Genomic DNA, 27883 nt, shown 5'->3' with positions numbered 1-27883 from the left:
TTTATGATTTTATTTGTGTATATGTATTGAGCTTTTTAAAGGTTATTAATAAATGGTGTTATTTTTATATACTTGAAGTGGCAGTTTCGTGACTCCTTTTTTCGGATGTTATATACTATTTTTGGAGTGTTGTTCTGTCCGTCTGAGGACTCATATACAGTGGGGCAAAAAAGTATTTAGTCAGTCAGCAATAGTGCAAGTTCCACCACTTAAAAAGATGAGAGGCGTCTGTAATTTACATCATAGGTAGACCTCAACTATGGGAGACAAACTGAGAAAAAAAAATCCAGAAAATCACATTGTCTGTTTTTTTATCATTTTATTTGCATATTATGGTGGAAAATAAGTATTTGGTCAGAAACAAAATTTCATCTCAATACTTTGTAATATATCCTTTGTTGGCAATGACAGAGGTCAAACGTTTTCTGTAAGTCTTCACAAGGTTGCCACACACTGTTCTTGGTATGTTGGCCCATTCCTCCATGCAGATCTCCTCTAGAGCAGTGATGTTTTTGGCTTTTCGCTTGGCAACACGGACTTTCAACTCCCTCCAAAGGTTTTCTATAGGGTTGAGATCTGGAGACTGGCTAGGCCACTCCAGGACCTTGAAATGCTTCTTACGAAGCCACTCCTTCGTTGCCCTGGCGGTGTGCTTTGGATCATTGTCATGTTGAAAGACCCAGCCACGTTTCATCTTCAATGCCCTTGCTGATGGAAGGAGGTTTGCACTAAAAATCTCACGATACATGGCCCCATTCATTCTTTCATGTACCCGGATCAGTCGTCCTGGCCCCTTTGCAGAGAAACAGCCCCAAAGCATGATGTTTCCACCACCATGCTTTACAGTAGGTATGGTGTTTGATGGATGCAACTCAGTATTCTTTTTCCTCCAAACACGACACGTTGTGTTTCTACCAAACAGTTCCAGTTTGGTTTCATCAGACCATAGGACATTCTCCCAAAACTCCTACGGATCATCCAAATGCTCTCTAGCAAACTTCAGACGGGCCCGGACATGTACTGGCTTAAGCAGTGGGACACGTCTGGCACTGCAGGATCTGAGTCCATGGTGGCGTAGTGTGTTACTTATGGTAGGTCTTGTTACATTGGTCCCAGCTCCCTGCAGTTCATTCACTAGGTCCCCCCGCGTGGTTCTGGGATTTTTGCTCACCGTTCTTGTGATCATTCTGACCCCACGGGGTGGGATTTTACGTGGAGCCCCAGATCGAGGGAGATTATCAGTGGTCTTGTATGTTTTCCATTTTCTAATTATTGCTCCCACTGTTGATTTCTTCACTCCAAGCTGGTTGGCTATTGCAGATTCAGTCTTCCCAGCCTGGTGCAGGGCTACAATTTTGTTTCTGGTGTCCTTTGACAGCTCTTTGGTCTTCACCATAGTGGAGTTTGGAGTCAGACTGTTTGAGGGTGTGCACAGGTGTCTTTTTATACTGATAACAAGTTTAAACAGGTGCCATTACTGCAGGTAATGAGTGGAGGAAAGAGGAGACTCTTAAAGAAGAAGTTACAGGTCTGTGAGAGCCAGAAATCTTGATTGTTTGTTTCTGACCAAATACTTATTTTCCACCATAATATGCAAATAAAATGTTAAAAAAACAGACAATGTGATTTTCTGGATTTTTTTTTCTCAGTTTGTCTCCCATAGTTGAGGTCTACCTATGATGTAAATTACAGACGCCTCTCATCTTTTTAAGTGGTGGAACTTGCACTATTGCTGACTGACTAAATACTTTTTTGCCCCACTGTATGTGTCTCGGATCTAATTATTTACATGTGTAATGAGACATGTAGCTAAACCCCCTGTCTAATTTAAGAAAAAGAGGCTAAAGTTTTAACCTTTTATTGCTTGTAGATGAGACCGGAAAGGGTGATACTGTAGGATGTAATAACAGGAGCATTTCAGAATATATAACTGCACAGTGCATAAAATACACATAGTCTGCAATACACAGTAATATGAGGTAATATACAGGTAACATGAAGTAATACGCAGGTAACATGAGGTAATATAAAGTGATGATTACCTACTTAGTACAGCAAGCGTATTGGTAAACACAGGACTGTAACACATAGATAGTGCTTACCAACTATGCCTAGAGCAGGCTGTTCAAGGAGCATGAAGAAAAACGAGTGGTGCGTTTTTTCTCCTCGGGTCATTCCATATCAAGTGATCCAAATGTGAATATTTTTTTTACATCATGTCTTTAGATTTTTTTTATTTTTTGTTTTTATGAAGTTCAACTTTAGTTAATTACAAATTAAAAGTTTTGAATTTTTTTTCTTCATCAGTTAATTTTTTACAGATTTCTAAAGTTTCAAAAAAGCTCGGATTTTGGCCTGGTATGGCTTTACATTTTTTTACCATATCTCGGGCTAGAATTAGGATAAAGAGGTGGGAGATGCATCATTTTTCTCAGAACGGTACCGGCTTTCTCAAGACTGTTTCTTTATATTTTGTTTTGGAGAAATCAAATTCTGAATTTTGATGTGCAATTGTGAAAAAAACGTATGTTTTAAAATTGTGAAAACATGCATGTGTGTTACTTGTGTTCTTGTTTATATTTGTACAGGGATTCAACTTGGGACCTATCAAATTTGTATATATATATATATATATATATATATATATATATTTTTTTTTTTTTTTTTTTTAAGCCTTAAATCATCTGATTTTATGTTTGTGAGAGTTTCTTCCTTTTTTTTCTTTTCATATTACAACTTATTGCATTCAACCATTTATATGCAACAATAAAGAAACACAAAAAACAAAAACCGAAGTGCCAGAATAAATAAATCTTAATCATCGTAACACAACTTGTTCAGTGCATTCAGGTTGAAAATGCCGAGCAAGCCAACAGAAAGAAGGTGATCATATCCTCAAGTGTGATTTTCTAAATGCAGTCTGATCCTAATTATATGTTAAAAACAAGATTAAAAGAACCAATATTTTTACCACCTATTTATACATGGAACATTTTTTTTCTATTAATATCACTTGTGGTGTGACTGGTGGTTGCGTGGTTAATGGGAGGTATGTGTCACAGGGATGGATGCTTCCTGCGATGCAACCCGGAGTATTTTGTCTTTAGTGTACATGAGCACTAAAGATGTCGTTTATGCACCTGGGTCCGGGTTGCGGGTAGCTATGAGAGATGGGAGGGTATGGCTACCCACATCCCTCACCTCTGAGTGGGGGCGCTAACTGTACCCTTTTCCCTGCAGGAGTTTGAGGACCTGCAGTGATGTCATGATCACGTGACCTGTGGGTGAGGTTACAGGCTACCTAATGGAGGTGTGTTTGGCACATGTTAGTGAGTGTTTGGGAGTCTGTGGACAAATGTCCATGTGTCCAGGCTGGACATTACAGACTAGTCTGTGTAAAGAGAGGGAGAAACCTGTGTCCGTGGCTTCAGATAGAGCCTGAGTACTGGACATTGCACAGCCTGTGTGCCCACAGGCCTGAGAGAGCAGAGCTCTTCTATGGACATTAATGCTGTGTCGGCCTGATGTACGGACTGTTAACCTCTTTGTTGCTGCCTTGATGGTTTATGGAGCAAATAAACCCACTTGGACATTGAAGAGAATGTGCCTCCTGTTTCCTCCTACGCATCTGAGTGAGTAAAATCCTTACACACTAAACATGTCATTTATGAAGTGTTTACGAAGAATAGTATAGTAGTTAAATCCTCGTTCTATAAAATATGAACTAATCAAACAATTAACCCCTTAATCCCATATGACGGACTATCCCGTCAAGGTGACCTGGGACTTAGTTATATGAAAAAGTTTGGGCACCCATATTAATCTTAAGCTTAATATTATATAAAAATTGTTTTTTTTTTTTTTTTTTGCAACAGCTATTTCAGTTTCATATATCTAATAACTGTTGGACACAGTAATGTTTCTGCCTTGAAATGAGGTTTATTGTACTAACAGAAAATGTGCAATCTACATTCAAACAAAATTTGACAGGTGCATAAGTATGGGCACCTCACCAGAAAAGTGACATTAATATTTAGTAGATCCTCCTTTTGCAAAAATAACAGCCTCTAGTCGCTTCCTGTAGCTTTTAATGAGTTCCTGGACCCTGGATGAAGGTATTTTTGACCATTCCTCTTTACAAAACAATTCCAGTTCAGTTAAGTTTGATGGTCGCCGAGCATGGACAGCCCTCTTCAAATGATCCCACAGATGTTCAATGATATTCAGGTCTGGGGACTGGGATGGCCATTCCAGAACAGTGTAATTGTTCATCTGCATGAATGCCTGAGTAGATTTGGAGTGGTGTTTTGGATCATTGTCTTGCTGAAAGATCCATCCCCTGCGTAACTTCAACTTTGTCACTGATTCATGAACATTATTGTCAAGAATCTGCTGATACTGAGAGGAATCCATGCGTCCCTCAACTTTAACAAGATTCCCGGTGCCGGCATTGGCCACACAGCCCCAAAGCATGATGGAACCTCCACCAAATTTTACTGTGGGTAGCAAGTGTTTTTCTTGGAATGCTGTGTTTTTTGGTCACCATGCGTAACACCTTTTTGTATGACCAAACAACTCAATCTTGGTTTCATCAGTCCACAGGACCTTCTTCCAAAAAGAAATTGGCTTCTCCAAATGAACTTTTGGATACCTCAGCCGACTCTTTTTGTGGCGTGCTTGCAGAAACAGCTTCTTTCGCGTCACTCTCCCATACAGCTGCTCCTTGTACAAAGTGCGTTGTATAGTTGACCGATGCACAGTGACACCATCTGCAGCAAGTTGATGCTGCAGCTCTCTGAAGGTGGTCTGAGGATTGTCCTTGACTGATCTCACCATTCTTCTCTGCCTTTCTGATGTTTTTCTTGGCCTGCCACTTCTGGCCTTAACAAGAACTGTACCTGTGTTCTTCCATTTCCTTACTATGTTCCTCACAGTGGAAATTGACAGGTTAAATCTCTGACACAGCTTTCTGTATCCTTCCCCTGAACAACTATGTTGAATAATCTTTGTTTTCAGATCACTTGACAGTTGTTTTGAGGAGCCCATGATGCCACTCTTCAGAGGAGATTCAAACAGGAGAACAACTTGCAAGTGGCCACTTTAAGTAGCTTTTCTCATGATTGCATACACCTGGCTATGAAGTTGAAAGCTCAATGAGGTTACGAAACCAAAAAAATGCTTTAGTAAATCAGTAAAAAGTAGGTAGGATTATTTAAAACAAGAAAATGATAAGGGTGCCCATACTTATGCACCTGTCAAATTTTATTTGAATGCAGATTGCACATTTTCTGTTAGTACAATAAACCTCATTTCATGGCAGAAACATTACTGTGTCCAACAGTTATTAGATATTTGAAACTGAAATAGCTGTTGCAAAAAAAACAATTTTTATAAAACATTAAGCTTAAGATTAATAGGGGTGGCCAAACTTTTTCATGTAACTGTAATTCCCAGGCACGGGATAATACGTCATAGCGATCGGCCGCGCTCACGGGGGGAGCGCGGCCGGACGTCAGCTGACTATCGCAGCTGACATCCAGCACTATGTGCCAGGAGCGGTCACGGACCGCCCCTAGCCATTAACCCCCAGCACACTGCGATCAAACATGATCGCACGTTCCAGCAGTACAGGGAAGCATCGCGCAGGGAGGGGGCTCCCTGCGTGCTTCCTTGAGACCCTCGGTACAAGGCGATGTGCTCACCTTGTACCGAACGTCTCCTCCCTGCAGGCCCTGGATCCAAAATGGCCACGGGGCTAAATCCGGGTCCTGCAGGGAGGTGGCTTACCAGCGCCTGCTCAGAGCAAGCGCTGGTAAGTCTGCAGCCCTGCATGTCAGATCGCTGATCTGACACAGTGCTCTGCAAAGTGTCAGATCAGCAATCTGACCTTATAACAATGAGGCAATGTTATAAAGTAAAAAAAAAAAATATTCAGATGTGTAAAAAAATAAATTCCTAAATAAATATAGTTCACATAAATACATTCCTTTATCTAAATTAAAAAAAACAATAAAAGTACACATATTTGGTATTGCTGCGTCCGTAACGACCCCACCTATAAAACTGTCCAGCTAGTTAACCCCTTCAGTGAATACCGTAAAAAAAAAAGAGGCAAAAAACAACGCTTTATTATCATACCGCCAAACAAAAAGTGGAATAGCACGCGATCAAAAAGACAGATATAAATAACCATGGTACCCGCTGAAAACGTCATCTTGTCCCGCAAAAAAACGAGCCGCCATACAGCATCATCAGCGAAAAAATAAAAAAAGTTATAGTCCTCAGAATAAAGCGATGCAAAAATAATTCTTTTTTCTATATAATAGTTTTTATCGTATAAAAGCGCCAAAACATAAAATTTTTTTATAAATGAGGTATCGCTGTAATCATACTGACCCGAAAAATAAAACTGCTTTATCCATTTTACCAAACGCGGAACGGTATAACCCCCCTTCCCCAAAAGAAATTCATGAATAGCTGGTTTTTGGTCGTACTGCCTCAAAAAAATCGGAATAAAAAGCAATCAAAAAATGTCACGTGCCCGAAAATGGTACCAATAAAAACGTCAACTTGTCCCGCAAAAAACACCTCATATGACTCTGTGGACCAAAATATGGAAAAATTATAGCTCTCAAAATGTGGTAACGCAAAAAAATATTTTTTTGCAATAAAAAGCATCTTTTAGTGTGTGACGGCTGCCAATCATAAAATTCCGCTAAAATACCCGCTATAAAAGTAAATCAAACCCCCCCTTAGTTAGGGAAAAATAAAAAAATGTATTGATTTCCATTTTCCCATTAGGGTTGGGGCTAGGGTTAGGGTTTGGATTACATTTACAGTTGGGATTAGGGGTGTGTTTGGGTTAGGGTTTCAGTTAGAATTGGGGGTTTCCACTGTTTAGGCACATCAGGGCTCTCCAAACGCGACATGGCGTCCGATCTCAATTCTTGCCAATTCTGCGTTGAAAAAGTAAAACAGTGCTCCTTCCCTTCCGAGCTCTCCCGTGCGCCTAAACAGGGGTTTACCCCAACATATGGGGTATCGGCGTACTCAGGACAAATTGGAAAACAACTTCTGGGGTCCAATGTCTCTTGTTACTCTTGGAAAAATAAAAATTTGGGGGCTAAAAAACAATTTTTGTGGGGAAAAAATGATTTTTTATTTTCACGGCTCTGCGTTATTAACTTTAGTGAAACACTTGGGGGTTCAAAGTTCTCACAACACATCTAGATTAGTTCCTTGGGGGTCTAGGTTCCAATATGGGTTCACTTGTGGGGGGCTTCTACTGTTTAGGTACATCAGGGGCTCTGCAAATGCAACGTGACGCCTGCAGACTATTCCATCTAAGTCTGCATTCCAAATGGGGCTCCTTCCCTTCCGAGCTCTGCCATGCGCTCAAACGGTGGTTCCCCCCACATATGGGGTATCAGCGTACTCAGGACAAATTGGACAACAACTTTTGGGGACCATTATCTCCTGTTACCCTTGGGAAAATACAAAACTTGGTGTTAAAGATCATTTTTGTGGAAAAAAAAATATTTTTTATTTTCACGGCTCTGTGTTATTAACTTTAGTGAAACACTTGGGGGTTCAAAGCTCTCACAACACATCTATATAAGATCCTTAGGGGGTCTACTTTCCAAAATGGTGTCACTTGTGGGGGATTTTAATGTTTAGCCACATTAGTGGCTCTCCAAACGCAACATGGCGTCCTATCTCAATTCCAGCCAATTTTTCATTGACAAGTCAAATGCCGCTCCTTCCCTTCTGAGCTCTGCCATGCGCCCAAACAGTGGTTTACCCACACATATGGGGTATCGGGGTACTCAGGACAAATTGTACAACAACTTTTGGGGTCCATTTTCTCCTGTTACCCTTGGTAAAGTAAAACAAATTGGAGCTGAAGTAAATTTTTTGTGAAAAAAAATTAAATGTTCATTTAAAAAAAAAAAAACAACAATTCCTGTGAAACACCTGAGGGGTTAATAAACTTCTTGAATGTGGTTTTGAGCACCTTGAGGGGTGCAGTTTTTAGAATGGTGTTACACTTGGTTATTTTCTGTCATATAGACCCTTCAAATGTGATGTGGTCCCTAAAAAAAAACCAAAATGGTGTTATAAAAATGAGAAAAGTAGACATGTGGGAAATGTTACTTATTAAGTATTTTGTGTGACATATCTCTGATTTAAGGGCATAAAAATTCAAAGTTGGAAAATTGCGAAATTTTCGCCAAAATTCCGTTTTTTTCACAAATGCAGGTAATATCAAATAAATTTTACCACTATCATGAAGTGCAATATGTCTTGAGAAAACAATGTCAGAATCACCGGGATCCATTGAAGCGTTCCAGAGTTATAACCTCATAAAGGGACAGTGGACAGAATTGTAAAAATTGGCCCGGTCATTAACGTGCAAACCACCCTCGGGGCTTAAGGGGTTAATAGTAGGTTTTTACATTGGCTTTTTATCATCAATTTGTCCCTTCTTGTGGTGAAATGTCATCTTGTCCATAAGCGCTTGCTAGCAATACCCGGCCTGTCATGGTGTTCGGCTCCACCTGAGTTAATATCTGATTTTATATCTGATTTTTGTAACTTTTAGGCTGTGCTCACACGTTGCAGATTTTTCGGGTTTTCTTTGGTGTTTTTCACTATAAAAATGCTATAAAAACGCATACATTATGCATCCCATCATTTAGAACGCATTCCGCAATTTTTGTGCACATGATGCATTTTTTTCCGCAAAAAAAAAATGCATCGCGGTAAAAAACGCAGCTAAGTTTGCGGATTTTTCGCGTTTTCCCCGCTATTTAATGCATTGGGAAGCTCCGGAAAAAAAAATGTGCAAAAAAAAGTCCGGTTTTGTTCAGGAAAATTCTGCAGAAAATCCTGAAAGTGTGCACATAGCCTTAAAATGTCTGGTTTTCTTGGATACACAAAGGATGGCGCTGGACCAGAAGGTGCAGAAAAGTCACTTCTACGTCTTCATTTTCACAATCTCTGGAGAGTACAGTAGCCGCCACCAATGCCAGTCATATTCACAGGTCACATCACCAGTTATGTTGTCCATTGCCGATCTTGTGCCGCCTTCTACCACCTCATGGACTTCACTGTCTTTGCTGAATGAAAAAATCCTTGTTTTTATTTCTGTGTCACTACAAGGGATGACTGTCCGGTATTGCGGAGTCCCCTTTCTGCTTCCTGTAACCGAGGTTCTCACAAACTCTCCTCCTCTTTGTAGTCCTGGTTTGTACAATACATGAACTGGATGTTGAGAATATTTTTCTCCCTCCATGTGAAAAGTTGCCTGGGTGTTAAGATTTGGTGTGAGTATGGCCTCTGGAGGCGCGAGCCACCGGCCTGTCATCTGCTCTGCATTCACCATCTACCCCTGCTCATTCTCAGGTTCAGCCCTAACAAAGCTTTCTCCTCTGTCCTCTCCTGCTTCTAAGATTCTGTAACGTAATAAAATAATACAGTAATATCTAAAAATCATGGATTATTTGGTAAATATAGACCCCACTCTTTTAGACCACAGGCTGAACAGATCTGAAATCAAGATTTTCGAATTGACACTGTAATAGTTTTAATTTTTAAAATATGATCCCATCTTGTATTTTGGTAGGAGCATTACAGGCACATATGCCGTTTTTGACATTTTGGAAATAAATTTTTTTTTCGGACATGCGTTTTAAAATTTTGCGTTTCCGTTCGCATGTGCAAAATATTAACAAAGATACTCTTGTGATATATCTGGTGAAAGCCTGTACAGTTCTGAGTATTTTGTTTCTCTATCATTTTTCTAGCCTGAGTTATGAGGAGAAATGTAAAGGCAGGCAACACGGAAATTCGCACTTTTTACGAACTTTGAAAATCAATTTAAAAAAAAAATCTAGAATTTTTTCTTCTTCACATTTTGCATTCTCTGACATACTATTACCAAATAACAAAATCTCAAAAGAATTAAAAACATAGAGGTAAAAATCATTGGTTCACTTGACATGGAATGACCCTCAGAAGCAATGGCTGCTGTTCCCTTCACAGTTTCATAATGAGACCACAATGCAACAGGAACAATCCCACAATGCCCTAGGAACTTCCCATAATACATTGCAAATTAAACTAGAATGTAAACATTAAAATGCCAGCAGATGGTGCGGTTATCTTACTATATAAAATACTAGATGTTTCCAGCCAGCTAACGCTCGGCACGCTCATTGCTATCTAATTAACGCTGCTGGTGATTAAACTAAAGTAAATAATGACAACATTCAATAACGCTTACGCAGGTGGTAATTTAACTTAAAATGAAGTTAATAACAATAATAATAACCAGAATGAAACCAAAGAATGGTAGCCGTGCGCACTAGAACCACAACTTTTCACTGGTGTGTGGAAGAGCGGCGGCAGCGTCGGCTGCAACACTATCCAGAGAAAACAGCTCAGGGTGGTGCTCACTGAACAATCCACAGAGGACCAAAGACTTCACTGACGGTATATCAGAAGAGAAAATATGGCACTCACCCCTGGGAACGCTGTGATGAAGTCCTTTATTTGCTACAAACAGCAATCAGGTACACATGGAGAGGCGGCAGGACGTGAACAGGAGAGGGTGCGGGGAACCGGTAAGGACTACGGCCGTTTCGCGCAAAGCGCTTCAACGGGTCCTGCCGCCTCTCCATGTGTACCTGATTGCTGTTTGTAGCAAATAAAGGACTTCATCACAGCGTTCCCAGGGGTGAGTGCCATATTTTCTCTTCTGAATAACAATAATAATCATTAAAAATCTGAATAATCTAAAAATACATTTTATTCACAGTGTAAAATCAAAAACAAACTGGATTCAGTAAGATGTGCGTTTTTTATTCATTCCATCATCTAAAAAAATTTCATAACGAAACATAAATTAATTAAAAATTTCTCTATAAACACAATTTAAATGCATAGTCATTTTCGTCATTTTCAAAGATCTTTCCTTGACTTCTACCAGGTACAATTTAATGTGTGGGGATGGGATTGTGTGTCATAATGTGGTGGGGGGGCGGGATTATGTGTGGTAATGTGGTGTGGGGACGGGATTGTGTGGTAATATGGTGGGGCGGGATTATGTGTGGTAACGTGGTGGGGCGGTATTATGTGTGGTAATGTGGTGAGGGGTGAGATTATGTGTGGTAATGTGGTGGGGGGATTGTGTGGTGATGTGGTGAGGGGCGGGATTATGAGTGTTGGTGGGGGGCTGGATTGTGTGTGGGGGGGTGGGATTGTGTGTGGTAATGTGGTGGGGGGCGGGATTATGCATGGTGATGTAGTGGGGATGGGATTATGTGTGGGGATGTGGGGCGGAGCTACTGTGCAGGGGGTGGGATTAGCGAGTGTGATATGGGGGGCGGGATTATGCGTGGTGATGTGTTGGGGGCGGGATTATGTGGTGATGTGGTGGAAGCGGAGCTACGGTGCAGAGGGCGGGATTAGCGAGTGTAATGAGGGGGCGGGATTATGTGTGGTAATGTGGTGGGGGGCGGGATTACGTGTGGTAATGTGGGGGGCGGGATTACGTGTGGTAATGTGGTGGGGGTCGGGATTATGGGTGGTAGTGGGGGGCGGGATTACGTGTGGTAATGTGGTGGGGGTCGGGATTATGGGTGGTAAAGGGGTGGGGGCGGGATTATGGGTGGTGGGGGGCGGGATTGTGTGCGGTGATGGGGTGGGAGGGCGGTATTGTGTGCGGTGATGGGGTGGGAGGGTGGTATTGTGTGCGGTGATGGGTTGGGGGGCGAGATTGTGTGCGGTGATGGGTTGGGGGCGGGATTGTGTGTGGTGGGAGGCGGAGCTACTGTGCAGGGGGCGGGATTAGTGAGTAATCATGATGCCTCTTATATAATTATATATATACTAGATTGTGGCCCGATTCTAACGCATCGGGTATTCTAGAATATGCATGTCCCCGTAGTATATGGACAATGATGATTCCAGAATTCGCGGCAGACTGTGTCCGTCGCTGATTGATCGAGGCAACCTTTATGACATTATCGTCGCCATGGCAACCATTATGACATCATCGTCGCTGTGCCCGTTGCTGATTGGTCGAGGCCTGGCGGCCTCGACCAATCAGAGACGCGGGATGTCTACGTCCTTTATGACATCATCGTCGCTGTGCCCGTTGCTGATTGGTCGAGGCCTGGCGGCCTCGACCAATCAGAGACGCGAGATTTCTACGTCGATGCTGTGCCGGTCTCTGATTGGTCGAGGCCTGGCGGCCTCGACCAATCAGAGAGCCGGGATTTCCAGGACAGACAGACAGACAGAAAAACCCTTAGGCAATTATATATATAGATATACTACATTGTGGCCCGATTCTAACGCATCGGGTATTCTAGAACAGAGGTCCCCAACTCCAGTCCTCAAGGCCCACCAACAGGTCATATTTTCAGGATTTCCTTTGCATTGCACAGGTGATGCAATTATTACCTGGGCAAGACTAAGGAAATCCTGAAAACATGACATGTTGGTGGGCCTTGAGGACTGGAGTTGGGGACCTCTGTTCTAGAATATGCATGTCCCCGTAGTATATGGACAATGATGATTCCAGAATTCGCGGCAGACTGTGCCCGTCGCTGATTGGTCGAGGCAACCTTTATAACATCATCGTCACCATGGCAACCATTATAACATCTACGTCGATACTGTGCCCGTCAGAAACGTGAGATGTCTACGTCCTTTATGACATCATCGTCGCTGTGCCCGTTGCTGCAAGGCCTCGACCAATCAGACACGGGATTTCTACGTCCTTTATGACATCATCGTCGCTGTGCCCGTTGCTGATTGGTCGAGGCCTGGCGGCCTCGACCAATCAGAGACGCGGGATTTCTACGTCGATGCTGTGCCGGTCTCTGATTGGTCGAGGCCTGGCGGCCTCGACCAATCAGAGAGCCGGGATTTCCAGGACAGACAGGCAGACAGACAGACAGACGGAAAAACCCTTAGGCAATTATATATATAGATATATATATATATATATATATATATATATATAGATATATATATATATATATATATATATATATATATATAGATATATATATATATATATATATATATATATAAAAAGAGAGAGAGATAGGAAGGATTAATACACACCAAAATGACCAATTGTTTCCCACACACAGTCGGCTCACTTTGAGTAAGTATATCATGTCTCTTTTCTCTTAGCGTGGTCTGCTTTGTTGGTCCAATTCTGATTTACATAATATGCACTATGCACCTTTTTACTTATATGCAAACCATAGCTTTACTCACATGCTGCTATATGGACATTTATGCCCAGTATATACACTTTGGTGACTTATGAGACATTGATTGATTACTATTGATTGACTTATATGCCGAAACTTGTGGACTGTTGTGTCGGTTACATTGTCTCCTGCAATACAGGTTTTCAGTGGTTCTCTTTTTAATATTTATATGTTTGTGATTTTTCTGTGGAATATTGTGTAATAAATTATTTAAGGATTATACTCGTTTGTGGTCCTTTGTTACCATTATGTTGATGTCACCAAAATGACAATGGCTGAAATAACGGAGACATAAATATGATTAAACTTTAGACAGCAATTATATTGCTGGACAGAATACTACCTAAGAAGGATATATACATTCTATTAGATTGGAAGTTGGAAGGGGGAGGAGAAGAAGATCATACAAGGGGATAAGACAAACAAAGGGAGGACAGGGTGGAGAGGAGTAAGGTGGAGTGATGGAAATTTTTAGTCCATATTTTCCCTATTCGGAAGGATGAATAGTGGGGATCAAACAAGTGTCTAGGAGGGGTGACCAAATCAATTATTTCCCAGTATTGTGAAGTCTTTTCTCTCAGGAAAATAAGGAAAATAATTCGGGTGAGTTCCTAAAGAGAATCCAGGGTTGCCACAACAGAACAAACTTCGTTGTCACCCGCTACTACTGCTGATAGATCATCCATATGACAAATATACGAAATTTCGTCCTGCCATTCTGACAGATGGAGTGGCTGATGTCCGCCAGTGTCTGGGTATTATTGTATGTGCTGCCACCAAGCAGAATCTCAAAAGACTACTTTTCTATTTACCTAGAGGGCCTGGGAGCATAGATGAGAGGGCAATCCTGGGGGAGGGAGTGTTTCATGTGCAACATCATATAATGTTGTTTTTAAACCAGGTATCAGTACTTTTGGCAGCGTGGACAGGTGCCAAGTCGTTTTGGAGAATGAAATTTCCATCTCCAAAAAGCTTGTCGGCAGAGGGAAGCATGAAGTGGCTTTGGTCTTGATAAAACACAGTGGACCTACACCAGCAGATGACATGGCTCCCCAAACCATCACTGATTGTGGAAACTTCATACTAGACCTCAAGTAGCTTGGATTGTGTGCCTCGCCACTCTTCCTCCAAATTCTGGTACCTTGATTTTCCAAATGGAATGCAAAATTTACTTTCATCTGAAAACAACGCCTTGGACAACTGAGCAACAGCCCAGTTCTTTTTCTCCTTGGCCCAGGTAAGATGCTTCTGGCGTGGTCTATTGGTCATGAGTGGCTTGACACAAGGAATGCAACACTTGTAGATCATGTACTGGCTACGTCTGTGTTTGGTGGCTCTTGAAGCAATGACTCCAGCAGCAGTCCACCCCATGTGAATCTCCCCCAAATTTTTCAATGGTCTTTTCTTAACAAGCTTTTCAAGGCTGCAGTTATCCTGGTTTCTTGTGCACCTTTTCTACCACACTTTTTCCGTCCACTCAACTTTCCATTATACTTGGATACAGCACTCTGTGAACAGCCAGCTTCTTTAGCAATGACCTTTTTTTTCTTTAGCAATGATCTTTTCAGGCTTACCTGTTGTGAATTCTGTTGTCGGGCTCCCTCCTGTGGTCATGAATGGTACTTCGGCTGGTTCTGTCCATGGACTTTCTCTGGTGGCTGTGGGTGTTTCTGAGTTTCCTTCCACAGGTGACGAGGTTAATTCGTTAGCTGGCTGCTCTATTTAACTCCACTTAGATCTTTGCTCTATGCCACCTGTCAATGTACCAGTATTGGTCTAGTTCACTCCTGGATCGTTCTTGTGACCTGTCTTCCCAGCAGAAGCTAAGTGACTGCTTGTTTTTCTCTGGTTTGCTATTTTTCTGTCCAGCTTGCTATTTTGATTGTTGTCTTGCTTGCTGGAAGCTCTGGGACGCAGAGAGAGCGCCTCCGCACCGTGAGTCGGTGCGGAGGGTCTTTTTGCGCCCTCTGCGTGGTCTTTTTGTAGGTTTTTGTGCTGACCGCAAAGCTACCTTTCCTATCCTGATTTATTTTTTGGTGATAGATCTAAGTTCTTGAATTTCAAAAATAATTGTAAATTGTTTCTTGCCTTGAAGCCTCGCTCCTCAGGTGACCCTGTTCAACAAGTAAAGATCATTATTTCTTTGTTACGTGGTGACCCTCAAGACTGGGCATTTTCCCTTGCGCCCGGAGATCCGGCATTGCGTGATGTTGATGCGTTTTTCCTGGCGCTTGGATTGCTTTATGACGAACCTAATTCAGTGGATCAGGCAGAGAAAATCTTGCTGGCTCTGTGTCAGGGTCAGGATGAAGCGGAGATATATTGTCAGAAGTTTAGAAAGTGGTCTGTGCTCACTCAGTGGAATGAATGTGCCCTGGCAGCAATCTTCAGAAAGGGTCTCTCTGAAGCCCTTAAGGATGTCATGGTGGGATTTCCCATGCCTGCTGGTCTGAATGAGTCTATGTTTTTTGCCATTCAGATCGATCGACGCTTGCGTGAGCGTAAAGCTGTGCACCATTTGGCGGTACTATCTGAGCATGGGCCTGAGCCTATGCAATGTAATAGGACTCTGACCAGAGCTGAACGGCAAGAACACAGACGTCGGAATGGGCTATGTTTTTACTGTGGTGATTCCACTCATGCTATCTCCGATTGTCCTAAGCGCACTAAGCGGTTCGCTAGGTCTGACACCATTGGTACGGTCCAGTCTAAATTTCTATTGTCCGTTACTCTGATTTGCTCTTTGTCATCCTATTCTGTTATGGCATTTGTGGATTCAGGCGCTGCCCTGAATTTGATGGACTTGGAGTATGCTAGGCGCTGTGGTTTTTTCTTGGAGCCCTTGCAGTATCCTATTCCATTGAGAGGAATTGATGCTACGCCTTTGGCCAAGAATAAGCCTCAGTACTGGACCCAATTGACCATGTGCATGGCTCCTGCACATCAGGAGGATATCCGCTTTCTGGTGTTGCATAATCTGCATGATGTGGTCGTTTTGGGGTTGCCATGGCTACAGGTTCATAATCCAGTATTGGACTGGAAATCTATGTCTGTGTCCAGCTGGGGTTGCCAGGGGATACAGTGTGATGTTCCATTTTTGTCTATTTCGTCTTCCACTCCTTCTGAAGTTCCAGAGTTTTTGTCGGATTATCGGGATGTATTTGATGAGCCCAAAGCCAGTGCCCTACCTCCTCATAGGGATTGCGATTGTGCAATTAATTTGATTCCTGGTAGTAAGTTTCCTAAGGGCCGATTGTTCAATTTCTCTGTGCCAGAACACGCCGCTATGCGGAGTTATATAAAGGAATCCTTGGAGAAACGCCATATTCGCCCGTCGTCATCACCGTTAGGAGCAGGGTTCTTTTTTGTGGCCAAGAAGGATGGCTCTTTGAGACCTTGTATTGATTACCGCCTTCTCAATAAAATTACAGTCAAATTTCAGTATCCTTTGCCGTTGCTGTCTGATTTGTTTGCTTGTATTGAAGGGGCTAGTTGGTTCACCAAGATAGATCTTCGAGGGGCGTATAATCTTGTGCGTATTAAACAAGGCGATGAATGGAAAACAGCATTTAATACGCCCGAGGGCCATTTTGAGTACCTGGTTATGCCATTCGGGCTTTCCAATGCTCCATCAGTATTTCAGTCCTTTATGCATGACATCTTCCGAGTGTACCTGGATAAATTCCTGATTGTGTATTTGGATGACATTTTGGTCTTTTCGGATGATTGGGAGTCTCATGTGAAGCAGGTCAGAATGGTGTTCCAGGTCCTTCGTGCGAATTCCTTGTTTGTGAAGGGGTCAAAGTGTCTCTTTGGAGTTCAGAAGGTTTCATTTTTGGGGTTCATTTTTTCCCCTTCTACTATCGAGATGGACCCTGTTAAAGTCCAAGCCATTTACGATTGGACCCAGCCGACATCTGTGAAGAGCCTGCAAAAGAAGGGTGCTGATGTGGTCTATTGGTCTCCTGCAGCTGTAGAGGCTTTTCAGGAGTTGAAGCGTTGTTTTTCTTCTGCCCCTGTGTTGTGCCAGCCAGATGTTTCACTCCCGTTTCAGGTTGAGGTTGATGCTTCTGAGATTGGAGCAGGGGCTGTTTTGTCGCAAAGAAGTTCTGATGGCTCGGTGATGAAGCCATGTGCTTTCTTTTCTAGAAAGTTTTCGCCTGCTGAGCGCAATTATGATGTTGGTAATCGAGAGTTGTTGGCCATGAAGTGGGCATTCGAGGAGTGGCGTCATTGGCTTTAAGGAGCCAAGCATCGCATGGTGGTCTTGACAGATCACAAGAATTTGACTTATCTTGAGTCTGCCAAACGGTTGAATCCGAGACAGGCTCGATGGTCGTTATTTTTCTCCCGTTTTGATTTTGTGGTTTCGTACCTTCCGGGCTCTAAGAATGTGAAGGCTGATGCCCTGTCAAGGAGTTTTGTGCCTGACTCTCTGGGTGTTCCTGAGTCGGCGGGTATTCTCAAAGAGGGGGTAATTTTGTCTGCCATCTCCCCTGATTTGCGGCGGGTGCTGCAAAAATTTCAGGCTGATAGACCTGACCGTTGCCCAGCGGAGAAACTGTTTGTCCCTGATAGATGGACTAATAGAGTTATCTCTGAGATTCATTGTTCAGTGTTGGCTGGGCATCCTGGAATCTTTGGTACCAGAGATTTGGTGGCTAGATCCTTTTGGAGGCCGTCTTTGTCACGGGATGTGCGTTCTTTTGTGCAGTCCTGTGGGACTTGTGCTCGGGCTAAGCCCTGCTGTTCTCGTGCCAGTGGGTTGCTTTTGCCCTTGCCGGTCCCGAAGAGGCCCTGGACGCATATTTCTATGGATTTTATTTCGGACCTCCCCGTCTCTCAAAAGATGTCGGTCATTTGGGTGGTTTGTGATCGCTTTTCTAAGATGGTCCATTTGGTACCTTTGTCTAAATTGCCTTCCTCCTCTGATTTGGTGCCATTATTTTTCCAGCATGTGGTTCGTTTACATGGTATCCCGGAGAACATCGTTTCTGACAGAGGTTCCCAGTTTGTTTCGAGGTTTTGGCGATCTTTTTGTGCTAGGATGGGCATTGATTTGTCTTTTTCCTCGGCTTTCCATCCTCAGACAAATGGCCAAACCGAACGAACTAATCAGACTTTGGAAACATATCTGAGATGCTTTGTTTCTGCTGATCAGGATGATTGGGTGTCCTTTTTGCCGTTGGCTGAGTTTGCCCTTAATAATCGGGCCAGCTCGGCTACTTTGGTTTCGCCGTTTTTCTGCAATTCTGGTTTCCATCCGCGTTTCTCTTCAGGGCAGGTTGAGTCTTCGGACTGTCCTGGTGTAGATACTGTGGTGGATAGGTTGCAGCAGATTTGGACTCATGTGGTGGACAATTTGACATTGTCCCAGGAGAAGGCTCAACGTTTCGCTAACCGCCGGCGTTGTGTGGGTCCACGACTTCGTGTTGGGGATTTGGTTTGGTTGTCGTCTCGTTATGTTCCTATGAAGGTTTCCTCTCCTAAGTTTAAGCCTCGTTTCATTGGTCCGTATAAGATTTCTGAGGTTATCAATCTTGTGTCATTTCGTTTGGCCCTTCCTGCTTCTTTTGCCATCCATAATGTGTTCCATAGGTCGTTGTTGCGGAGATACGTGGCGCCTGTGGTTCCATCCGTTGATCCTTCTGCCCCGATGTTGGTTGAGGGGGAGTTGGAGTATGTGGTGGAGAAAATTTTGGATTCTCGTATTTCGAGACAGAAACTCCAGTACCTGGTCAAGTGGAAGGGTTATGGTCAGGAAGATAATTCCTGGGTTTTTGCCTCTGATGTTCATGCTGCCGATCTGGTTTGTGCCTTTCATTTGGCTCATCCTGGTCGGCCTGGGGGCTCTGGTGAGGGTTCGGTGACCCCTCCTCAAGGGGGGGGTACTGTTGTGAATTCTGTTGTCGGGCTCCCTCCTGTGGTCATGAATGGTACTTCGGCTGGTTCTGTCCATGGACTTTCTCTGGTGGCTGTGGGTGTTTCTGAGTTTCCTTCCACAGGTGACGAGGTTAATTCGTTAGCGGGCTGCTCTATTTAACTCCACTTAGATCTTTGCTCTATGCCACCTGTTGTGAATTCTGTGGCAGAGCTCCCTCCTGTGGTCACAAGTGGTACTTCGGCTGATTCTCTCTGTGAGCTTTTGTTGGTGGAGGAAAGTGGTACTGCGGCTTCTGAGTTTCCTTCCTCAGGTGATGTGGTGAAGTCGTTAGGTGCTGCTCTATTTAACTCCACCTAGTGCTTTGATCCTGGCCTCCAGTCAATGTTCTAGTATTGGACCTGTTTCCTCCTGGATCGTTCCTGTGGCCTGCTGCTCTGCATAGCTAAGTTCCGCTTTTGCTTTTTGTTTGCTGTTTTTTTCTGTCCAGCTTGCTTATTTGTTTTCTCGTGCTTGCTGGAAGCTCTGGGACGCAGAGGGTGTACCTCCGTGCCGTTAGTTCGGTACGGAGGGTCTTTTTGCCCCCTTTGCGTGGTTGTTTGTAGGGTTTTGTGTTGACCGCAAAGTTACCTTTCCTATCCTCGCTCTGTTCAGAAAGTCGGGCCTCACTTTGCTAAATCTATTTCATCTCTACGTTTGTCTTTTCATCTTAACTCACAGTCATATATATGTGGGGGCTGCCTTTTCCTTTGGGGTATTTCTCTGAGGCAAGGTAGGCTTATTTTCTATCTTCAGGCTAGCTAGTTTCTCAGGCTGTGCCGAGTTGCATAGGGAGCGTTAGGCGCAATCCACGGCTGCCTCTAGTGTGGTTGGAGAGGATTAGGGATTGCGGTCAGCAGAGTTCCCACGTCTCAGAGCTCCTTCTATGTTTTTGGGTTATTGTCAGGTCACTGTATGTGCTCTGACTTCTATGTCCATTGTGGTACTGAATTACCAGATCATAACAGCCACCTGTCAATGTACCAGTATTGGTCTAGTTCACTCCTGGATCGTTCTTGTGACCTGTCTTCCCAGCAGAAGCTAAGTGACTGCTTGTTTTTCTCTGGTTTGCTATTTTTCTGTCCAGCTTGCTATTTTGATTGTTGTCTTGCTTGCTGGAAGCGCTGGGACGCAGAGGGAGCGCCTCCGCACCGTGAGTCGGTGCGGAGGGTCTTTTTGCGCCCTCTGCGTTGTCTTTTTGTAGGTTTTTGTGCTGACCGCAAAGCTACCTTTCCTATCCTCAGTCTGTTCAGTAAGTCGGGCCTCACTTTGCTTAATCTATTTCATCTCTGTGTTTGTATTTTCATCTTTACTCACAGTCATTATATGTGGGGGGCTGCCTTTTCCTTTGGGGAATTTCTCTGAGGCAATTTAGGCTTTATTTTTATATCTTCAGGGCTAGCTAGTTCCTTAGGCTGTGCCGAGTTGCATAGGGAGCGTTAGGAGCAATCCACGGCTATTTCTAGTGTGGTTGATAGGATTAGGGATTGCGGTCAGCAGAGTTCCCACGTCCCAGAGCTCGTCCTATATTATCAGTAACTATCAGGTCATTCTGTGTGCTCTTAACCATCAGGTTCATTATTGTCCTGACCACCAGGTCATAACACTTACCCTCCTTGTGGAGTGTGTCAATGACTGCCTTCTGGACATCTGTCAAGTCAGCAGTCTTCCCCATGATTGTGGAGCCTACTGAAAAAGACTAAGGGTATGTTTCAACAGTCAGTAAACGGTGCAGATTGGATGCTGCGTACAGCCGCGGCGGCCGGACATTGCAGCCTCCGGCGTCCCTGCTTATATGCACATGCGGCACATCTTTCTAGATTGCAGCATGTCAGTTTATCTTGCGGAGTAGCTCAGTCTTCGCAAGATAAATATCACAGTCCAATGTATAGGATGCTGTGATTCCGCATAGTTCAATGAACACATGCAGAATCACCGCGCGTACAAAAGCCGGCAGCGCTTTGGATGGAGCGGACATGTGCTGCGTCCAAAGTGCTGCCAATACTGACCGTGGAAACATACCCCGAGGGACCTTAAAAAGCCTTTGCTTGTGTTTTTTGTTAATTATCCTAATTTACTGAGATAATTACTTTTTGGGGTTTTCATTGGCTGTAAGCCATAATCATCAACATTAACAGAAATAGACACTTGAAATAGATCACTCTGTTTGTAATGACTCTGTAATAATATGAGCTTCACTTTTTTGTTGAAGAACGGAAGTAAATTAACTTTTTGATATTCTAATTTAGTGAGAAACACTTGTAATAATGCTCACAAAATGAAGCTAGTTGTCTAAACGAAGAGGTGTCAGAGTGGCTAATCTGCCATGTACGTGGTTAGATTGTGAGACCACATGCATCATGCAGCATCCCCACCAGTGTTGCCATGGACTTTATTAATGCAGCTGGTATGAAGTGAACTGCAAGATCATGCCAACTGCATTATAGCATAATCATGTGACAGTTTAGCAAATATATTGTACGTACAAATAGAATTTTTCTAGATCAGCTTTATATTTTTTGTGCCCCATTTTTTATTGGAATCCTTCTTTGTATTTTATATAAGCTTAAGTACTTTGGGCAAAGAAGCGTAACTCATCTTGATGCAGAAATGGCCAAACATTTCTGTATGGAATATACAATACATTTAATGTAACTTAAGCTGGATGATTAATATTATATCCCAAAGACCAGATGCTGGCTGTCGTAATAGGATAATGACACTGCTTTAATTAATTTTCAGGTGTACCAGCTCTCCCATATGGCTTAAAACTAGTGATGAGCGAGTGTACTCGTTGCTCGGGTTTTCCTCCGAGTATTTGTCATTGCTCAGATTTATAGTTTTCATCGCCTCAGTTGCATGATTTACTTCTTCCAGATAAGCTGAATACATGTGGGAATTCCCTAACAAACAGGCATTCCTCACATGTATTCAGCGTATCTGGAAGCCATAAATCATGCAACTGAGGCAAAGAAAACTATATCTCCGAGCAATAACAAATACTCGGAGGTCACCCGAGCGTGCTCAGGGAATCCGGAACAACGAGTACACTTGCACATCACTACTTAAAAGCCAATATTTCACTTGTCCTCCTTTAATTTTTAATTAACTAATTTCTCTTTGCTTATTAGTTTTGCTATTGAAAATACATACAAAAATGCGTGTACTACTCCAACCTTACACCTCCTCTAACGTCGTGGCTTCAGTGTACACGACCATTTTGCTCCTCCACTTTGCCGTCTGTGCTATAGTTCATGTAGATGTCAGGGAGTGTATGACACAGACACCACCTAATAGCACTGACTTACAGGCCTCTTTATGATTCTCCACTGAACATTACATTACAAAAATTTGGTGACAAGCACAGTGAAACATAAAGCTATAAAAGAAAAAGCTAGCATTAGATGAGAAGTTAATTGTACAACTTTTTTGCTTAGTATCATAATCTACTAGTCCTTGCATTGAAGTATACAGTTTGTTTCCCTATCTTCATCAGCTAGTAATTGAATTTAAATCCAATTTGTTTCTAAAGGCAGCATTTCTAAAAAAAAATATTTGTTTTTCTTGGCAGATGACTGTGCATCAGAGGGACATTTGACATATACTGATTTTGAAGATTATGACTTAATTCCAGATATATCGCCAGCACTTCACATCAAAAATCTATCATCTATTCCTTATCAAAAGGTTTCATCCTCTGAGTCATTACATACCGTTAAGGAAAATTATAATAACAAAAGGGATTCTGAACATCAAACAGCTCATATAGGGGAGAAGCCATTTTCATGTTCAGAATGTGGGAAATGTTTTACTAACAAAGCAAATCTGACTATACATCTGAGATGTCACACAGGGGAGAAGCCATTTTCATGTTCAGAATGTGGGAATTGTTTTACTAACAAAGCAAATCTGACTATACATCTGAGATGTCACACAGGGGAGAAGCCATTTTCATGTTCAGAATGTGGGAAATGTTTTACTAACAAAGCATATCTGACTATACATCAGAGATGTCACACAGGGGAGAAGCCATTTTCATGTTCAGAATGTGGGAATTGTTTTACTAACAAAGCAAATCTGACTATACATCAGAGATGTCACACAGGGGAGAAGCCATTTTCATGTTCAGAATGTGGGAAATGTTTTACTAACAAAGCAAATCTGACTATCCATCAGAGATGTCACACAGGGGAGAAGCCATTTTCATGTTCAGAATGTGGGAATTGTTTTACTAACAAAGCAACTCTGACTATACATCAGAGATGTCACACAGGGGAAAAGCCATTTTCATGTTCAGAATGTGGGAAATGTTTTACTAACAATGCAAATCTGACTATACATCAGAGATGTCACACAGGGGAGAAGCCATTTTCCTGTGCAGAATGTGGGAAATATTTTACCAAGAAAACAAGTCTTGTTTCACATAAGAAAACTTACACAGGAGAGAAGCAATTTTCTTGTTCAAAATGTGGGAAATATTTTCTCGAGAAATCATATCTTACTGTACATCAAAGAAGTCACACAGGGGAGAAACCATTTTCATGTTCAGAATGTGGGAAATGTTTTACTAACAAATCAAATCTGAATATACATCAGAGATGTCACACAGGGGAGAAGCCATTTTCATGTTCAGAATGTGGGAAATGTTTTACTAACAAAGCAACTCTGACTGTACATCAGAGATGTCACACAGGGGAGAAGCCATTTTCATGTTCAGAATGTGGGAAATGTTTTACTAACAAAGCAAATCTGATTAAACATCAGAGATGTCACACAGGGGAGAAGCCATTTTTATGTGCAGAATGTGGGAAATATTTTACCTACAAAACAAGTCTTGTTTCACATAAGAAAACTCACACAGGAGAGAAGCAATTTTCTTGTTCAAAATGTGGGAAATATTTTTTCGAGAAATCATATCTTACTGTACATCAAAGAAGTCACACAGGGGAGAAGCCATTTTCATGTTCAGAATGTGGGAAAAGTTTTACTAACAAATCAAATCTGACTACACATCAGAGATGTCACACAGGGGAGAAGCCATTTTCATGTTCAGAATGTGGGAAATGTTTTACTAACAAAGCAAATCTGACTACACATCAGAGATGTCACACAGGGGAGAAGCCATTTTCATGTTCAAAATGTGGTAAATATTTTACCAACAGAACAAGTCTTATTGCACATCAGAAAATTCACACATAGGATTTTCTTGTTCAGAATGTGGGAAATGTTTTAACAAGAAATCAAATCTGGTTGTACACCAAAGATGTCACACAGGGGAGAAAACATTTTCATGTCCAGACTGTAGGAAATGTTTTACTTGCAAAGGAGATCTCATTAGACATAAAAGAACTCACACGGGAGAAGCCATTTTCTTGTTCCGAATGTGTGAAAAGTTTTACCAAGAAATCAAATCTTGCTGTACATCTGAGAATTCACACAGTATAATCCATTTTCATGTCCAGAATGTGGGAATTGTTGTTCCTGTGAATCAACTCTTGTTATTAATCAAAGAATACACACAGAGGAGAAGACATTTGGACATTGAGAATATGGAAATGTTTAACAACGAAATTATATTTTGTTAAACATCAGACAAATTACACAGGGAAATAGCCATTTTTTATTTTATAAAATTATTTTATTAATGAATTAAATAAGTAAAGTTACAGTAAAAGTTAAACTACAAGTCTAAAAGGGAAAGCGATTTAGAACATTAAATGATGATTAGGAAATGTACTGTATGCAGTGACCAATAACCATCAGCAAGTAGAATGGATATAACAATCCTAAATATTTCACAAGGTACACAGAATACTCTACCGTTATGTGATCACTATAGCTGCATCTTAAAGGAGTTAACCAGCACTTCTCTGGTATTCATGATTGGGACAATTGCTGAGGCAAACGTCAGACACCAAACATGTCACATCTAATGATTATGGTGTCTCATTAATCAGATGAGACCAAGTAGGGACTGGATGATCCCCTCTTTAACTATCCTAATCAAGTTCAACAGCATCTACCCACACGTGATACCAGATCACATGAAAAGAGAGGCGTCGAACCACCTCTTTACAACTTGTAACCAAAGGTTAATGCACATCTGCCCTAAAATACTAACATCCATCTGTTTGTATTTATATCTTTATTGTTTATATGATAAGATATTGCCTTAGAACCTGTATAGTTGAGGGACAGCTGGTATGCAGTTTGTATAGAAATATTAAAGGAATAATGACATTATGTATTTCATGTTTGTTAAATGCTTTTTCATTTTTTAAATGATCCTTTTATAGGGGACTAATATAATTATAGGGGACTAATATAATTATCCAGCTTTGCTTGGATTTATAAGCCTTTGGCTGGAGTCACACGAGTGAGGATTCTCTCTTTCAAGCGAATCGGATCAATGATGTAAATGATGCTCGGCTCAAGCAGTCCGATGTTTTACACTTTCTCTTAGACTTGAATGGGTTCTTGTGGTCCGAACCTGCATGAGAAAAAAAACACAGCTCTGCTTTGCACCATAGTATAATATTCGTCCATGTGCTATCCTATAAAACATCGGATAGCACTCAACCGTGTTATACACTTGTGTGAACGAGCCCTTTAAGAGAAAATGTAATCTGACCACATCATGAAAGTATTAAATTACTTACCGGTAACTTTATTTTTCGGAAGCCCATGACAGCACCACAAGAGAGGGGATCCACCCTTCAGAAACCAGAAACCTACAGATACAAAAGAGCGGCACGTCTCCCACGCATCAGTTGGATTACAGAGCTTGAGAGGACCACCATGGTTAATGGCAAATAATATGTACAAAATTTCAATCTGAACGATGCCTCTGTCTCATGCGCCGATGCCCTGTCTCGAAAACCTCTCGTCATTACCTGTAGTCTCCAATTTCAAATATCTAGGAATACATATGTCTCAACATAGTCAGCTGGACCTACGACTTAATATTTATCCACTATTAGACCTGGCCAAATCTAAATTCATAACTTGGAGCAAACTCCCTCTCTCCGTTGCAGGTCGCATTAATTTAGTTAAGATGATATTGCTCCCCAAATTTAATTATTGTCTCCAACATAGTGCTGTGCCAATACCCAAATCTTTCTTTGCAAACTTAAACTCCCTGACCACGTCCTTTATATGGGGGAAGACTAGACCCAAACTCAAGCTATCTACTCTACATAGACCGACAAGGGGGGGAGGGGCAGCCTTACCAGACTTTTATCTATATTATCTTGCCGGGCAGGCTAGGGCGATAAGCAGATGGATGCCTGGCAACTCCCTACCTAATTCAGAAAGCCATATAATCCATTCTGCCCGGATTGACTGTCCACTGGGTTTTTTGGAAATGGGGAAAGTCAGTGCTCCCCGTCTGCTGCCATTGCTTCGACAAGCGAGATTAATATGGAGACAAATTAAAAAAGTTATTAAATATACAGATATAATAGCCGAAATGCCACTGTGGTATAATAGTTATTTTCCAGAATTACTAAACCACCCGTCTACCGAGTTCTGGATCTCATGTGGTGTTCTCTCGGTAGGTAATTTATATAACCAGGATGTTTTTGTGTCCTTTGAGCAATTGCGGGATACCTGCAATATCCCAAGATCTCAATTCTTTCGTAATTTACAGCTGAGGTCAGCTTTCCAGTCACATATGCGAAATGCAGGTGCAAGTCGAGCAATCTCGTCTCTACCCCTTATAGGCATTCTCAAATCACAGGGTCCTCAGGGACTCATTTCCTCTTTATACACATACCTATTATCCGTGGGAGATGGGCTCACTATTAACTCCTTAAAAAAGAAATGGGAGGGACTCCTTCCCGATACACTGGGAGAGGAGTGGGAAGATATTTTGGAATCTCCAACTAAAGTTTCTCCCTCAGTTAACAATAGGATGACCCAGCTATATATTACATATCAGACTTATCTGACTCCGACATGACTTTTTAAAATGGGCCGCCTTCAGACGTCAGACTGCCTAAGATGTCACGCACATGATGCGGATTTTACCCACATGATATGGAGGTGCCCGGTAATCCTTCACTATTGGAAAGAAGTCACAACATTGTTAACGTCTTTATTGTTAATCCCTGTTCCACTAGAACCATTGACTTGCCTATTTGGGGTATGGGATACAGAGGCCTGGGACCACCATACTGGGATCTTCCTTCGAGAAGTGCTCTTCTTAGCACGAAAGGTACTGGCATTAAGGTGGATGGGTAGCTCCTCCCCGTCTCTCAGAGCTTGGATTGACCTGGTGAACTCGATTATCCCATATGAAAGAACACTGTACCATAATAGAGGATGCCCAGGTAAATTCGAAAAAATTTGGGGTAAATGGAATTCATCTCATCATACTCTGTAGTCTGCGCGGATTAGATATATGCACGGGGGGCAGGGGGGGCGTGGGGTTTGGGGACATCGTTGCAGAGCAAACTTGAATCTGTTTTCTTTTGGCGACTTATTACTAAAGGTTAAAGTTGTTTAAGTTGTATAGTAGGTATTTTGTAGGTACTAGTGATTCAACATGCACAGTCTATTACCTCTGAACTTTGGATGCGATGATGTTTTGTAATCATTTGTATCTGATGGTATGTTTAATAATGATAAATGTAATATGTGCAATGTTTGTCTATTCTGAAATTAATAAACG

General features: G+C 42.1%; 1 protein-coding gene across 1 annotated transcript in view; it reads left to right on the top strand.

The window, feature by feature from the left end:
- LOC138663734 (zinc finger protein 665-like) overlaps window positions 1-27668 on the top strand; it is a 110462-nt gene extending 82794 nt beyond the window's left edge. The window contains exon 8 of the mRNA XM_069750059.1: window positions 22784-27668. Coding sequence (XP_069606160.1) covers window positions 22784-24411 — 1628 coding nt within the window. The 3' untranslated portion in view covers window positions 24412-27668. The remainder of the gene's footprint in view (window positions 1-22783) is intronic.
- The last annotated feature ends 215 nt before the right edge of the window (window positions 27669-27883 follow it).

This window comes from Ranitomeya imitator, chromosome 2 (genome assembly GCF_032444005.1).
Source record: "Ranitomeya imitator isolate aRanImi1 chromosome 2, aRanImi1.pri, whole genome shotgun sequence".
NCBI lineage: Eukaryota > Metazoa > Chordata > Amphibia > Anura > Dendrobatidae > Ranitomeya > Ranitomeya imitator.
This window is presented reverse-complemented; position numbering and strand designations above follow the sequence as displayed.